The following is a 14,233-nucleotide window of genomic DNA, read 5'->3' on the forward strand; positions in this document are numbered from 1 at the left end:
ACATGGGAAAAACTTTGTGGTAGCTGGTTCCAGTGTTGTATTGGTTTTAATGTATTTCTCATGAAAACATCTCGATTTTAATGAATACTGACTCTGTGCTATTTTTTTTTTCATAGAGAAATTTATATTCTGATTGTTAAATTTTTAAAATATTTTAATTTTTCTATCACAGAAATAATTTTACAATATAAAATTGTTACTACATGTATATCATTGAATCTGTCTCCTGTGGGTTAATAACCAGTTAATTACCAGTTGTATATATATCCCTTGCCTATATTCCTTACAAAATGTGATGTGAGGGTCACCATTACACATCAGTTCCGTTATTAGATAGATTTAACTTATCTAAATTAGCTTCTCAAAAAATGGCTGTGATTCTTTTAGGGAATAATATATCTCTTTCAGGTTCCTCAACACACCTAAGTCTTATTTGAAGGATTGATAACGAATCCTTTTTCAAATACATGTATGACTTCACAAAACAGAGAGCGATACCGGCTTTCGATTATTTTACCGGGGTTTTTTTTTTTTTCAGTGAAATGGGAAAAATTATTCTGACTGCAGGGTATTAAAAAGCTCAAAATGTGGTCTTATTTGATGCGTAATATTAATATCTATAAATACATGCCAAAGATGGTCTGGTCGTTTATAATTCTTTAATTTAAAAAATATTTCTGAAAATTAAAATTGTTATTCTTTAACATCTGTTAAATGTATGGATAAAATCTGTAGAATAAGAAATAGTCATATTAAGCACTAATCAATGAAACGAAATTGCTACATATTAGAATAATTGCAATTTTCCATATATGAACAGATCCCAATAAAAAAAAAAACTGATCCTGATCAGAACTGTTTTAAAATTGAAATTTAACAAAAATACTACATTTTTTTCTGAGAAATTGATATTTATTATAAAATCAATAAATGAAAAACTTATTTTAAAGCTAAACAATCTGGAATTTTTGCAAAATTGTGATATATTTCAACTTTTTATGATTATGTTCAGGATCAAATTAATTACAATCAGGATTGGTTTGAATTTCGATTTTCTCAATTTTTCTTGAATTTCACAATTTCATTTTAATTTCTTGTTAAAATATAATTATGAAGCAATTGTTTAATGTGAGTGACAGTTGACTTGCAGATTTTATCCATAGGTTTAAGGTCAGACGACACGTTCCTCAATTTTAGATAACTTTTTCCAGGAATTTGTGAATGGTTAACTACTACTTTGACAAGCTTTCTTGCAAAAAATTAGGGTACCTTACCAGGCATTTCTGCAAAATACTAGAGTATGCAATTTCCCATATAATCTTCTTGAAAATACACTTGAATTGCTGCTATTAAAAAATAAATGCATCTACAGCACAGCGAAATTCACTATATTAGAACTATATCTCTGCCGGGACGGGGCTTTGAACTCACGACCTCAAGAACCTATACGCTTCTGACATTGAGCGGCCACAATTCTAACCACTCGGCCATCTAGACATATAACCAAGCCACGTAAATTTTGATCATTTTTAAAGTAATTGTAAAATTAGTATTTTTTATTGGAACTCTTTATTACGAGGAGATACAAAAAAGATTCTTGAGGAACGTCTCGTCTGACCTTAAAAAAAATATTTACAATTCTTGATTTACCATTTTATAAATATTTTTTATCAAAAATATTATATATTTGGTCGTCTTTGACATGTATTTATAGATAATTCTATTGTGCACTAATTGATACCAAATATTTAGCTCTAAAATATCTTGCAGTTAAAACGATGTTTCCTGTTTCTATTAAAAATACAAAAAAAAAATTTCATATAATAATTGAAAGCGGATACTTGTCTCATTTTTGTAAAATTACATTTCAAAAATTATTCTTTATTGATCGATCAAATAATGCACTGGTTTGTTGAGCAACCTTAACCTAACTATTTTGATCAAAGAAAAATTTGTTATAGCACTTGTTGATTTTTTTTCCTCTGTTTTTCTTTTTATGTAACTATGGTAACTAAGCAAAGCATTGTGTAAAAATCACTGTCAGACATTCTGGAACTTTAATTTTAAACACAATACAATTGTTTTGTGCTTCTTTTTTGAATGGCAAACTTAACAAAAAATAGGGCTGTTGTTGATAACAAATGAATTTAGTCCTGTTATTTTAGTCAAATAGCTCAAAGACTACTGTCTCTTACTGATGCATGATGATGCACAGGTGCTATAAAGGTTGAATGTTGTTTATCTGAAAACTCTCATTTTTGTTTTGCATGATCACATTATCTCTCAGCACATATGTGATCAACTTAGACTGCTTTAACCATTGAGTGCAATTACAGGTTTTTTTTTCAGTATTGTTAAAGCATAAACCACCAGATTTTACATGTAATTTTTGGTTGTACTAGTAGCTGTAAGAAGCACAACTCTCCCTAGTATTACCAACTTACTCATCACATTTGGCTTTAAATCAAATATGATACAAGGCCTTAAATGTTCTTAAGGCAAGTTAAGTTTACTTAATTTCTGGTGGTTACTCTTTTAAGTGTTATTATTATAAGATCCTTTTAGATGTGCAATATTTTGCAATGTTTTTACTCCTGTTAATTTTTTAATGACCAAGGCCTGAACCAAGCAAGAAATTTGGGATCAAATTTTGGGATTTTTTGTTTTGGGGATGTTTTTTTTAGTTGGTTGTTGTTTTGTGGTGTGTTTTTTGGTTAAATTTTTAATGTTGTGACAAATACATAAGCTTTATAAAAAATTTGTTTTAATATTAATACATGTAAATTGTACTTGCTACATGTATCAGTGCAATTGTCAGTGCTCTTGTAATGATATGTACTTATTTGTATAATTTATTTGTATAAATATGTGCCATTCTAACATATTCCAATTTTTTCACTAATGTTCCTATTTTTCTAAATGTGAAAAAAAACAATTTTGTGTATATGTCCTTTTTGGACACTGATATGATACAAAATGACTCTGTTTTATGTGTGAGAGATAATAGACTAGTCACTGTTGTAAAATGTTGCTTTCAATTTCAAAATAATAATAATTTTTGCTTTAGAGGAAGCAGAAAGGATGTTAATAACTATGCATATATTTGATATACCAGTATACAACATTATGCACAGTTAGATATTTTTAAGGTCACTTAGGTGACCGATTGCAATTGGTGTTCGTCGATCGTTGTGATTTGTGCATCGTTGTAAACAAATTTACATTTTTAAATTCTTCTTGAAAACTACAAGGCCAATGGTTGCCATTTTTGGTATGAAGCATCTATATGGTAAGAAGAATCAAAATTGTGAAATTTGTGGCTCTACTACCCATTAAGCGCCACCGTCGGGGCCAAATATGCACATAGAAATACAAATTTAAAAAAAACTTCTCTACTTCCACTCATGTGAGGAAAAAACTGAATGCATGGTTATGATATCCATGATGCCCTCTACAAAAATTGTGAAATTAACGGGCCCCTGGGTCGGTGGTACAGGCTCTATGGTGGGGCAGTATGACATCATTACTATTATGACATGGACCTGTCTATTTCATTGCTGGCCACTCAGTCATGGTTCTTTGAAATCAACAAGATTTGTCTGGTACCATGCAATCTATGTATATTTCACTTCAAACTGGCATCATTTTTACCTTGTTTTGAGCAAGAATAAGATAGTTACATCTTACCAAAAGTCCAAGGTCTTGTTAAAATGGTTGTATCATTGTTTCCATCATTGCACATTCCAGATAACATTATTCTCTTGTATGAAAAAGTGTTTTCTCCACAACTGCTGTTTCTGCTGTACAGTTATATTGTGTGGAGGGTGTAATAATACGAGAAATTTGGCATTCCTGATAGCTCTGTCAAGTGGACAGGTCTATAGCATTGCAGGATTTGTAAAGACATTGGTTCAAAAGTGAAAGCATTATATCCCTGCTTCACTTAAATTAGAACTATGTAAAGGTCAAGATCTACAGTATTGATACATGTATCCTGGCATCCTACCATGCCTTAAATTGCTGACTTGTTTGCATTGAGTTCTCTTTTAAAACCTGGTTAGAAGTACTGCATATTTACACTACAGGTGAACAATTTAGATATATTGTTGAGCAATTTATGTGTTGGAAACCTGGGACAAAGAAAAGTATTGGCAGAGTTACATGTAGAACGTTTATGTTTTTGATGGAGGGGACTCTTGTTTCTACAGCAGCAATTAGCATGTGTACCTGTACACTGTATCTTAGTTACTAGATCTTGACCATTAGGCCATTATATAGGCCTACCAAAAGCTCATGTGAGATTCAAAGATGATTCTGTTGTATTTATGAACACGTACAGCAGCAAAATTCAGCTTCAATTCTGTATCTGTACTTTTGTTATTCCATAAACTCTGGCATTCCACATTGTCTCTAGCCACTTTCTGAGGCACAGCTCTCTCTATACTGGAGAGGGTTGTACATATTGGCCGGGGTTTTCGATGATGGACATTCCAACGGTTAATTATACACTAGTATTGAAGGATTGACAAATTCAGAAATTTTTTTGAAATGTTGTTACGATGTAATAAAATATTAGACCTTAAATTTGATGTAAAATGATATCTGAAATATTAGAACCACAATGCATGTAACCATATTGAAAGGATTTGGTTTTTGTTTGACATAAAAATGATAAAATGTAACATTGGTTGCTTATGAACAAGGACAATAATCTGATCTTGTTAACTTTTTGAAAATGAAATTCTTAGAGTCTCAACACATGGCTTTGAAAAAAATTTAATGCACATTTAATTACTAGTGTGTTTTTTTTATATCTGGTTATTATGAATAATTTTATGTTTATTTAAATAAATTAATCCTTTATTGAATCTTGTTTGTTGTTTTGTTGTTTTTATCTGGTTATTATGAATAATTTTATTACAGCATATAATATTTGTCTTCAAAACAAATTACCCTAAATGAGCACGCTAATATGTTTCATTATTTTATAAGTGCACAATTTGATATGCATACAATTATTTAACTATAGTGTCATGCCCAAACTAATCAATTATTGGTAGATGATTCTCGGACGTCGTGTTTCAAAAGTTGCCAGTGAATTATACCATACATGATAATGCAACAGTAGCATCGGAAGTTGAAAGGGGGGGGGGGGGGGCTGCTAGGCTTATCAAAAATCTTGACAAGCAAAAAAGTCTTTGTTAATGGATATGTACTAATAACTTTGCTTATTATTAAATGTTGACTTAACTCGCATTTTCGGGTATGCTCTTTTTTACCGGGTATAGCTCCTGATGCGAGTTAAGTCATTATTTAATAATAAGCAAAGTTATTAGTGAATTATACCATACATGATAATGCAACAGTAGCATCGGAAGTTGAAAATGAAATAAAACGTAGGGTGACCATTCTAAATTAAAGTCACGGGAGGGGGGGGGGGTAGATCTTTGTATTCCATGGTCACCCTACGTTTTATTTCATTTTTCATTCAAATCTCGGTGAAGATCAATCTAAATGCCCGTTACATGAGCTACGATGAAATGCGATGCATGTAATAAAGACCTGACGACCTGTTTAAGATTGTATGGGACACCTCTTTGTTGTGACTTACTATTCATAAAAAAATACCAATTAATACAAGTTTAATTTTATTAGTAGTTTCTTTCCCTTATTTGTTACTTAGCAGCGTAACGCAGTGGGTTAGAGGTTTCACTACGATCTGTAAGTCATGAGTTCGAATCCCGCTGGGGATTTTAAAAGTTTTACCCTTTCTCAAAATTTTAATACATATTTTTGAGTGAAACATATGTTGTAAAATTTAAAAATTGTAAATCGGTGAAAGTATTTTAATTATGATCTACTTTGATTCCACATTAATATTGACAGATGTCCTATACCACCTTAATTTTCTAGCTGTTGGTAAGCATGGAGACGATGTGTCTCATCAACCTACTAGCCTGTTTTGCCGCAATGAATTATGGTCTTGTATCCTAAAATTGATGAGTTTAAAAATTTGGATGCATATGTTATCTTGATCAATTACATGCATGTACTTTAGACTCCTAATTTATTTGGAAGAGTCTATTTCAATTTTTAAAGAGCTATTTTTTGTCAAAGTTATGCAATTATTCTCCTACATAATTTACCTAAATAGTCATATGTATTACGTATTTGCCTCTATTTTCTCTTATCTGCATAAGCAGCGCCCAACTTTGCTCGCCAACAGGAAAGACGTTACATTAAAATGAAACATGTTTTCCTATCATCAAATGATATGATATATTTGATAAAAAATATGTGTAAAATCTTTGAGGGTAAAAAGTGTGTGAAAGATTTGATCATTAATTTAATCGCCCTTGACGCTTTAAAGTCAAGTTCAATAACTGTGCATCCACTGCTTCACACGCTAATTGATACATTTGAAATATAATTTAGAGTACATGTAATTGTATCTTTAATCTAAGATCCCTCGTGGACTTTGTTGCCTGCATGGCGCATGTATGAGCATTTTTCTCTGTTTAAAGAGGTAAAGGTTCCATCGTGTATCGAGATTGAGTTTATGATGTACATGTATTTTAACTTTTCACATTATCATTTCTTATATTTTGAAGAAAAAAAAATTGTTATTTGTCTGTTTGAGGGTTGTTATATAGACCTGATATTAAACGACCTTGACCTTTATACTGATCGATGACCTGGGCTCATTAAAAGTGTCACTCAGAGTTGAGGCCCCGATAAATCGCACTGATATTTTTTATTACAGTTTGTTCTCGTCAATGCCCACAAGATTTTAACATTTATGCCTCTAGTTCCTCTAGTTGTGTAATTTCTCATTGTCACTATCCATCACCAACAAATTTATACGTCCGTATGCTGATTTTTAACAAAATGTTTCACAGCCATTGCGTTGCGCTTTACAGCAGAGAAAGAAACGTTCTGCATGCATGATGTCTATGTTCCAAGCTTTTATCGTCGGTATCGGTCTTTGGTTGCATCTGTCCCCTGTACTGTGTTTTCCTTGGAATACCCGTAAGTAGTTTATTTGATTGACACGCCATTAGAAAGAAATGAACAGTTCATGATTTTTTGCGTTGTTTTATGTTGAATAAATTGAATTTTTAATTTGCAATTACCGATTAAAAATGGATTAAAAATGGACTTGCATGTACGTTTATATTGTACAAGGACGACACTCAGTAGTTATTTGAAATATAACTTTGTTCTGCATTCTACTTGATGTCTAATGAGTGTCTTATGGTAGTGATAAAGTTAAAAATTCCAGACGCCAAGAAGTTTCGATGTCCAGTGCCGTCCAAGGCTGAAGTCGACACCTGCCTGAAGACCGACCGCTGCTGCTCCCCCGAGCCAGTGTTTGAGGACACGTGTTTCAGGGGGTGCAAGGAAAACTGTGAGAGTAAGTACCAGGTTTCTTGTTATAGTCAGGCTGATCACAGGAGGTACTTAATATTATTCTGATTTGAAGACTCTATAGAGTCGTTTATCCGAATAACACGTGACTGCATATATGTAGTACAGTAATTCATGGCTATAGCAAACACACTACAAAGAAATTTACAATAACAGCGAAGTCAGTTTCACATTAATTTTTAAAATGGAAAATGTAGTACTTTAAATTATTACTTTACGGGATATAACGAATAACGTTTAAACCGAATGAATCAAAATATTGGTTCTGGCGCTTCGCTATAACCGTGCTTTACTGTACATGGTTGTGACAATTCGTGATACGTAAGGGAAGGGTACATGACGGGAAACTGTTTCTCAGCTCTTTTAGATATGCGAACATCTATTTCATTTTAATTAACATATCGTTTCTTTCCTTTCATTTCACCACAGTTTGATTATTTACAGTATATTTCGCACGGAATTCTTTACCTATAGGTGAATACAGTTTCTACGGCTGTTCCAACACCTGCCCGCCTCCACCCAAAGAAAACCTTAAAGACTGTGTCAACTACGACCCCCTGTGTTCCATCCATTTTATGTCAATTGAAGTGGAAGGTCGAAGCTGTTTTTATGGCTGTGTGATGCTCTGTGTCTAAAACGCAATAAAGTTAAAGTATAAGAGCAGTAACCTTTTTTTCTTTTTATTTCAATAATAGCAGTTCTATTACCAGGAACATGTTTATGTCATGGATTTTTTTAATTTTGTTGTATTTGTTTCAATGTCTTTTCAATATCTGTTGTGACAAAGAAATTTGAATTACAGTCAAGAACAAGTTATTTTTTTTTTCAAAGAGACAGGTCCTTGAAATAACGGAAGTTTATTTTTTTGTTGTTGAAAATCTTGTTTAAAACTGAATGTTGGGTTAAATGAGGATGTTGAAAGATTTTCTAGTATATATATATATATATGCATTTATGGATCTCTGAATCATTCATGCAAGTATGAATCACCCGGCATAGATTTTGTTCATGTAGACTTAAACATTTTCGCTAGCCAAGGGTTTACAATGTACAATCCTCCGTAAATCCTTGGCTAGCGAAGATGAAATACATAGAAGAAACTTCGGAAGACTATTTGATAAACATTTACAACGCCTGTCATACTGTATCCAGTGTGATCATTGTCTCTTTTTTAAATGATGATGTGGTTATATAATGTAATACTAATATTTTATGCTTATAAGTTCATGCATAATGGTATATCTAGGATAGTTCTAACGTTTTTTAAAAAATATGGTCATCTATACAATGGTTGAACAGACAAATCGGACAGCAAATTATTTGAAAAATAACGCAAGTTGAAAGAGGCTGAATTATATATGTACACATGTATTATGGCTTTTAACATAGAACAAAAGCGCACTGGGAGAAAGAGGGTGAAGACTATAGATGGTAAGTACAGGTTGTTGCAAGCGGTTGTCGTTTGTTGAACGACCCCCTTCCAGCGTCCGCCGGGGCACGGCTGGGGAGGATATATAAGTACGTAAGTTTAACAGATTACTCATATTTCTAAAACGTTTTCTAATTATCAATTTGGAATTATATAATTAATAGAAATGTCAAAACGTTTATTCCCAGCTGCTTATTAAACTTATAACATGCACAATTGAGAATGTATTGAAACATGTGTCCAGCCCGACTGTATTAACTCGGTTGAACCATTCACCCTAAAGCTGCCGTAAGTTTGATAGCCGCATGTCAATAATAGCTGTTGCAAATACAGTAAATTATGATTATAATAATCTCGACCAGTGCTATAAATACTTGTAGATCTGATGATGGTCAAACTTTGAAATTCACTTATAAAAACGAATTGTTAGTCACAACCTTGTGAGAAAAGGTTCAGAATATTTTGATTGAAAACATGGTAACTCCGCAGAGTGTTTCCTTTGGTACCATGATGGGTTTGATTATTGCAGTTTGTATTGGAGTCGGTTCAACATTTTCTTTAAAACCGGGTAAGCAAAATTATTATTTGAAACTGATAATATTGTTTTTTTTTTCTATTATTTTTTTGCGCAACAAAAGTTTTAAAACAGAATAAACAAATAATCTTTTTTTAATAATTATAATTATTATTTAGATTTTTAATCGATGAAATTATCCATATTCAATCAAGATTAACTTAATAAAAAATAACTATAAGCTACATATCCATGTTATATATAATTTTTGGGTGTTTTAGCGTAAGATTTCTAAAATAAAACATTTGTTTCAGACCTCAATAGATGCAGTTTTAATGATCCTCCGGACCTTACCTCTTGCATCATAAGGGATCCGTGCTGTTTCGTTACTCCGGTGTTTGAGTTCGGTTGTTTCACCGGTTGCCGTGTCGCATGTCACAGTAAGATTTACTATATTTTCGTGTTTATCTTTCGATGTTTATATGAGAAATTATATAAATGGATATTATCTCGTTTATTTTTGTAATATCTATAGTTCAATTTCTATAAATCGGTATTATAAATGTCATAAATGACTGTGTCGTTATCATCTATTGGTTCATGTAACATGTATACATATTGGTTGAGAACGATGTATAGCGATCTTGACCTATGGTTTGCTACCCGACCTCTGCTTGACATTATGAACACTTCCGGTGTTGTATAGCAGTTTTTCCCCCATAGTAGCTTTTCCCCCCGGAAAACCTACTATATAGTAGCCTTTCCCCCGGGGGGAAAAGCTACTATATAGTAGCTTTACCCCATAGTAGGGTTTCTCCCGCACGTTTTTGGTTCAGATTTTATAAAAAATATTTATGGAAATCCAGTAAGGATTAAGATCAATGTTTCTACACTCCCATGTTGCATACATGTATATCTGCATTCATCTGTACAGGTTAAATTTCGTTTTGCCGATTTATTATCTTTATAGACGGTGCTGAAAGTTGAACATGTGTGTAATGGAATTACACATAGAACTTAATTTAGGTAATTTATTGAAAAAAAGTTTTACAAGTTAAACACTTATATTCATAATTCTGTGTTCTGAAATTGTATTAAACGAAAATGTTTTAAGAATTTCTTGATAAATCTATCAGACTGTTTGTCTGTTTGTGAAAATTTCATCCAGGCTAATCCTCTGTTTTAGAGAAATTTTGTTTCCGATGTTTCAGAGCCCGATTTTTAAAATCCTATTATAATATTTATAGTGCATATTCTTTAGAGTCCAATGTCTCATAAACTAGAGATGACCATATCACCATATTTTTATAGTGGCAAAGGTTTACCACTTGAAGATGACTCTGAAAATTTCAGCCCTCAGGGTAGGGGCCCTTAATGTTTCAGGGCCCGATGTTTAAAACCCCATTATAATGATCGAATACTGTTCTATGAGTGGTGACCCGAATCTCAAATTCTAGAGATGACCAATTAACCACATTTTCACAGTGATAGTGGTATACCACTAGTAGATGACACCGAAAATTTAAGCCCCCATGCAGGGTAGGAGCCTTTGTTGTTTTAGAGCCAGATGTTTGAAATCCAATTATAAAAAATATGTATTTTTAGGGCCCCATATCTCAAAAACTATAGATGACCACATGAACATATTTTTACGGTCATTTAAAGGTAAAACCATCATTTAAAAATACACAACCACTCATATATTTCTTTATCAAAATGATTGAAAATTACTTTAATTCTGCTGCTTTTTTTTTTTTAAATTTACAAACAAAATTTTTTAAAAAGGTACGCGGGTAAAATTCATTATTCTTCAAAACATTTAATCAATTCATAAGATGACTAATGATATAATAGATAATTAGATAAATAAATCAATGAACGTTTATTCATAAAAGGAGAAACCGAAAATCAAAAATAAATAACCAACCTAAGCGCATATACGACTTTTTTACTTATTAGTTGATTAGAAAAACAAGCTTATATTTTAAAAAAAAAGTCAGCTCATCACAATATATGTGTTAGTTGTTTTTTGAGGGTTTTTTTGTTTTGTATTTTTAATTACCCTTGTTTAATTGTTCGAAGAAATAATATGGTACACAAGTAAATCTTTATTGCAAAAATATGAAACAAATAGTATAAATTTAGGTAATGGAATCGTACATCTTGATTTATATGGCATCGTTTTCAAAATTGTATATTTATAAATAACGTTGCAAACTTAAAAGTGGAAAAATTAGCAAATAGTGAGTGACAATATAAACATAAAGTTAGTTCAGGATCCATTTCACATTTTCCAAAGTAACCAGCAAAGATACCGACATTGTTCTGGTTGTGAAGACATTTCGTTGTTTTTTTAAATGTTTAAATCATGATATCTCGCGTTTCGTAGAAATGTGCTTAAAAATATGAATATGCGTAACTTTAAAACGAAATGGTAAACATTTACTTCACATATGCTTTTAATACATAACTAAAATACCCCTTACCCATGATTTAGAACCCCATCAATCAAAGTAAAACTAAATCATTTCAGTTTCTCATCATATCATTGCATCCTGTCTCCCGTTTGATATTTAGCAGAAGAAATATATATTTGTTTTTAAGATCGTCAATTCTAACGGTATTAATTTAAAATTGATAACCTTTTGGACGAAGGGAGTAATACATTTCCACTTTTTATTCTCTTCCTCTACAAAATTAAGTCAAGATTGGTCAGTTAGTTCCCTGGGAGAAGCTTATACATTGATGGTAATACATTGGAAAATTAAATTTCCAAACCAGCGTATTTTCACTCAAATGTGTTCTCGCGTGTTCATAACGTCGAAGTCAAAACTGTGGATAAGCATCGATTAGATGAAAAAGATTCGAGGTATTCCGAAATCCGTGTAAAAGGTGTTCCAAAAAGGGGTGAGAACAGGTGAAATAAACGATGATGACACATGCATGTTATGAAGGCGCATGCCTTAGTTCATATTTGGGGTTGAAAAACCATGTATTTTATTCTATGTATTAATAAATGCCATAATTATCCTTTTTTGTGAGAAATTAATATCATATCAGTTATTGCAAATTATTGTCACGAGTGGTCCGCAATAAACATGGCCGGAAAGTAAAAATGGGGGAAAATCCACTATATAGTAGGTTTTCCGTGGGGGTAATCTGGCTATAAAAAGGGGGAAAGCCCACTATATAGTCAGCTTTCCGTGGGGGGAAAACTGCTATATAGCCATTTTTCCGGGGGGAAGAACTGCTATATAGCCATTTTTCCGGGGGGAAAGATGGCTAGGGGGAAAAGGCACTATATAACACCGGTTTATGTAGCACCTGCTTGAAAACACCAATTTTAAATATTAAGCTTGGTCACGGGTTATGTTCATTTAATCAGTAGTACATGTATTTCATTTCATTTCTACGAAATGCTGAAAAATTCATACCATTTTATTTCATACTTGTCCAATTATTCTGTTTATCATGATAAACACTTTGAAGTTTTGTAAAGTTTTTAAATCCAGCTCTTACTAATTTTGTGATTTATTACCATGGTTGAATGAATAGTTGGAAATCATATTTACTACAATATCAATAAAGTTGTGCATATTTGAAATAGTGTTTTTCACGATTGTTAATTTTTGAATACCTTTAAAAATAATATTTTCAAATCTTTAAATTTCATAATGTGAACCTACTTGATATGCATGCAAATTTCGTTTCTTAGAAAGGGAGCTTGACCGAGAAACAAAGAAGATACGTAGAATGATCCCTCTTATCACGTGCCGTTGTTTGTTTGTTTGTTTGTAGATAGCCTAGACTGTGAGAGGGCGTGTCCGGTTTTGACAGAATACGATGTCCAGAACTGTGTCAACACTGACAACCATTGCTTTGTGGAGAAACTATGGGAGGAGATAGGCGGGAGAAAGTGCTTCAAGGGCTGTGTGAAAGCCTGTACTTAATTATGCAAACCCCGCTTGCGCCCCAACAATACGTCATTTGAATTTATTGGACCGTATAGTACAAAATCGATTCGTGGTGTAATCGCAGACAAAGACGCCGAAAAATGTAAATATATATGAATAAACAGGCATGAATATTGTTAACTATGCAACTTTGGACTTGATTTTTATACCGGGAAATCGGAATTAAGAGATTTGCCTAAACGGCTTTCGTAGATTTGAGCATTTTCCATATTTTGCATGTAACTGTATTGCTATGAAGGGTTGATAAAAAATTAAGCAATTAGGTGGGTTTTTTTCAATGCTGAATTAAGCGGTTGTTGTCCGCTATCTTAAAGGTAGCGAATCCACAATCAACAAGAAATAAGTTAAGTATATATAAATTTTACTGAATAGAATCAAACTTTATTAATATACATGTATATATATCCAGAACATGAAGGATCATGAATCCATTTGAACGCAGTCACTCTTTAGTCCGACATATTTCAATTCACCTTAATCTGTTAGTTATTTGCGTCAAAAGATTAGGGTAGATTTTGTAATTGTTCAAACACAAGGTTAAAAATATCTATGTTGTAATGTATATATACAATGCACGTGTTCATTTGTTTTCAGTTTCGAATACGATGATAAAAACAGAGGATTAAAACGATGCTGATATTAATTAAGTCTATTGATTAATTTATTGACCAAAGATATACTCTTACTAGAATACACATAGTACACATCAATTGTGGTAATAATTTGAAAGAAGGGGTATTCAAAAAACCAAATTCAACAGAACTTTTTATACATGTACGTTTGTTCAATAACTTAACTATATTAGTAATATCCATGTCTATGTACTTTCCATTGTAAACTACTATACAGTTGTAAATTGTTATACTTGGTAAGAACCTCGTAAGTTGT

The 14,233-nt window shown here is 32.2% G+C and overlaps 1 protein-coding gene and 1 long non-coding RNA gene across 2 annotated transcripts; both read left to right on the forward strand.

The window, feature by feature from the left end:
- The first annotated feature begins 6,867 nt into the window (after positions 1-6,867).
- LOC105327275 (uncharacterized) lies at positions 6,868-8,078 on the forward strand. The gene is made up of 3 exons (XM_011427643.4): positions 6,868-7,029; positions 7,283-7,414; positions 7,903-8,078. The coding sequence occupies exons 1-3, from the start codon at positions 6,945-6,947 to the stop codon at positions 8,061-8,063; spliced, it is 378 nt and encodes a 125-aa protein (XP_011425945.2). The 5' UTR covers positions 6,868-6,944; the 3' UTR covers positions 8,064-8,078.
- Positions 8,079-9,212: 1,134 nt separating this feature from the next.
- On the forward strand, positions 9,213-13,598 carry LOC105327274 (uncharacterized). The gene is made up of 3 exons (XR_010714299.1): positions 9,213-9,425; positions 9,686-9,811; positions 13,170-13,598. It is a non-coding gene; the product is annotated as an uncharacterized lncRNA (long non-coding RNA).
- Positions 13,599-14,233: the final 635 nt, after the last annotated feature.

This window comes from Magallana gigas, chromosome 5 (genome assembly GCF_963853765.1).
Source record: "Magallana gigas chromosome 5, xbMagGiga1.1, whole genome shotgun sequence".
In the NCBI taxonomy this organism is placed as follows: domain Eukaryota; kingdom Metazoa; phylum Mollusca; class Bivalvia; order Ostreida; family Ostreidae; genus Magallana; species Magallana gigas.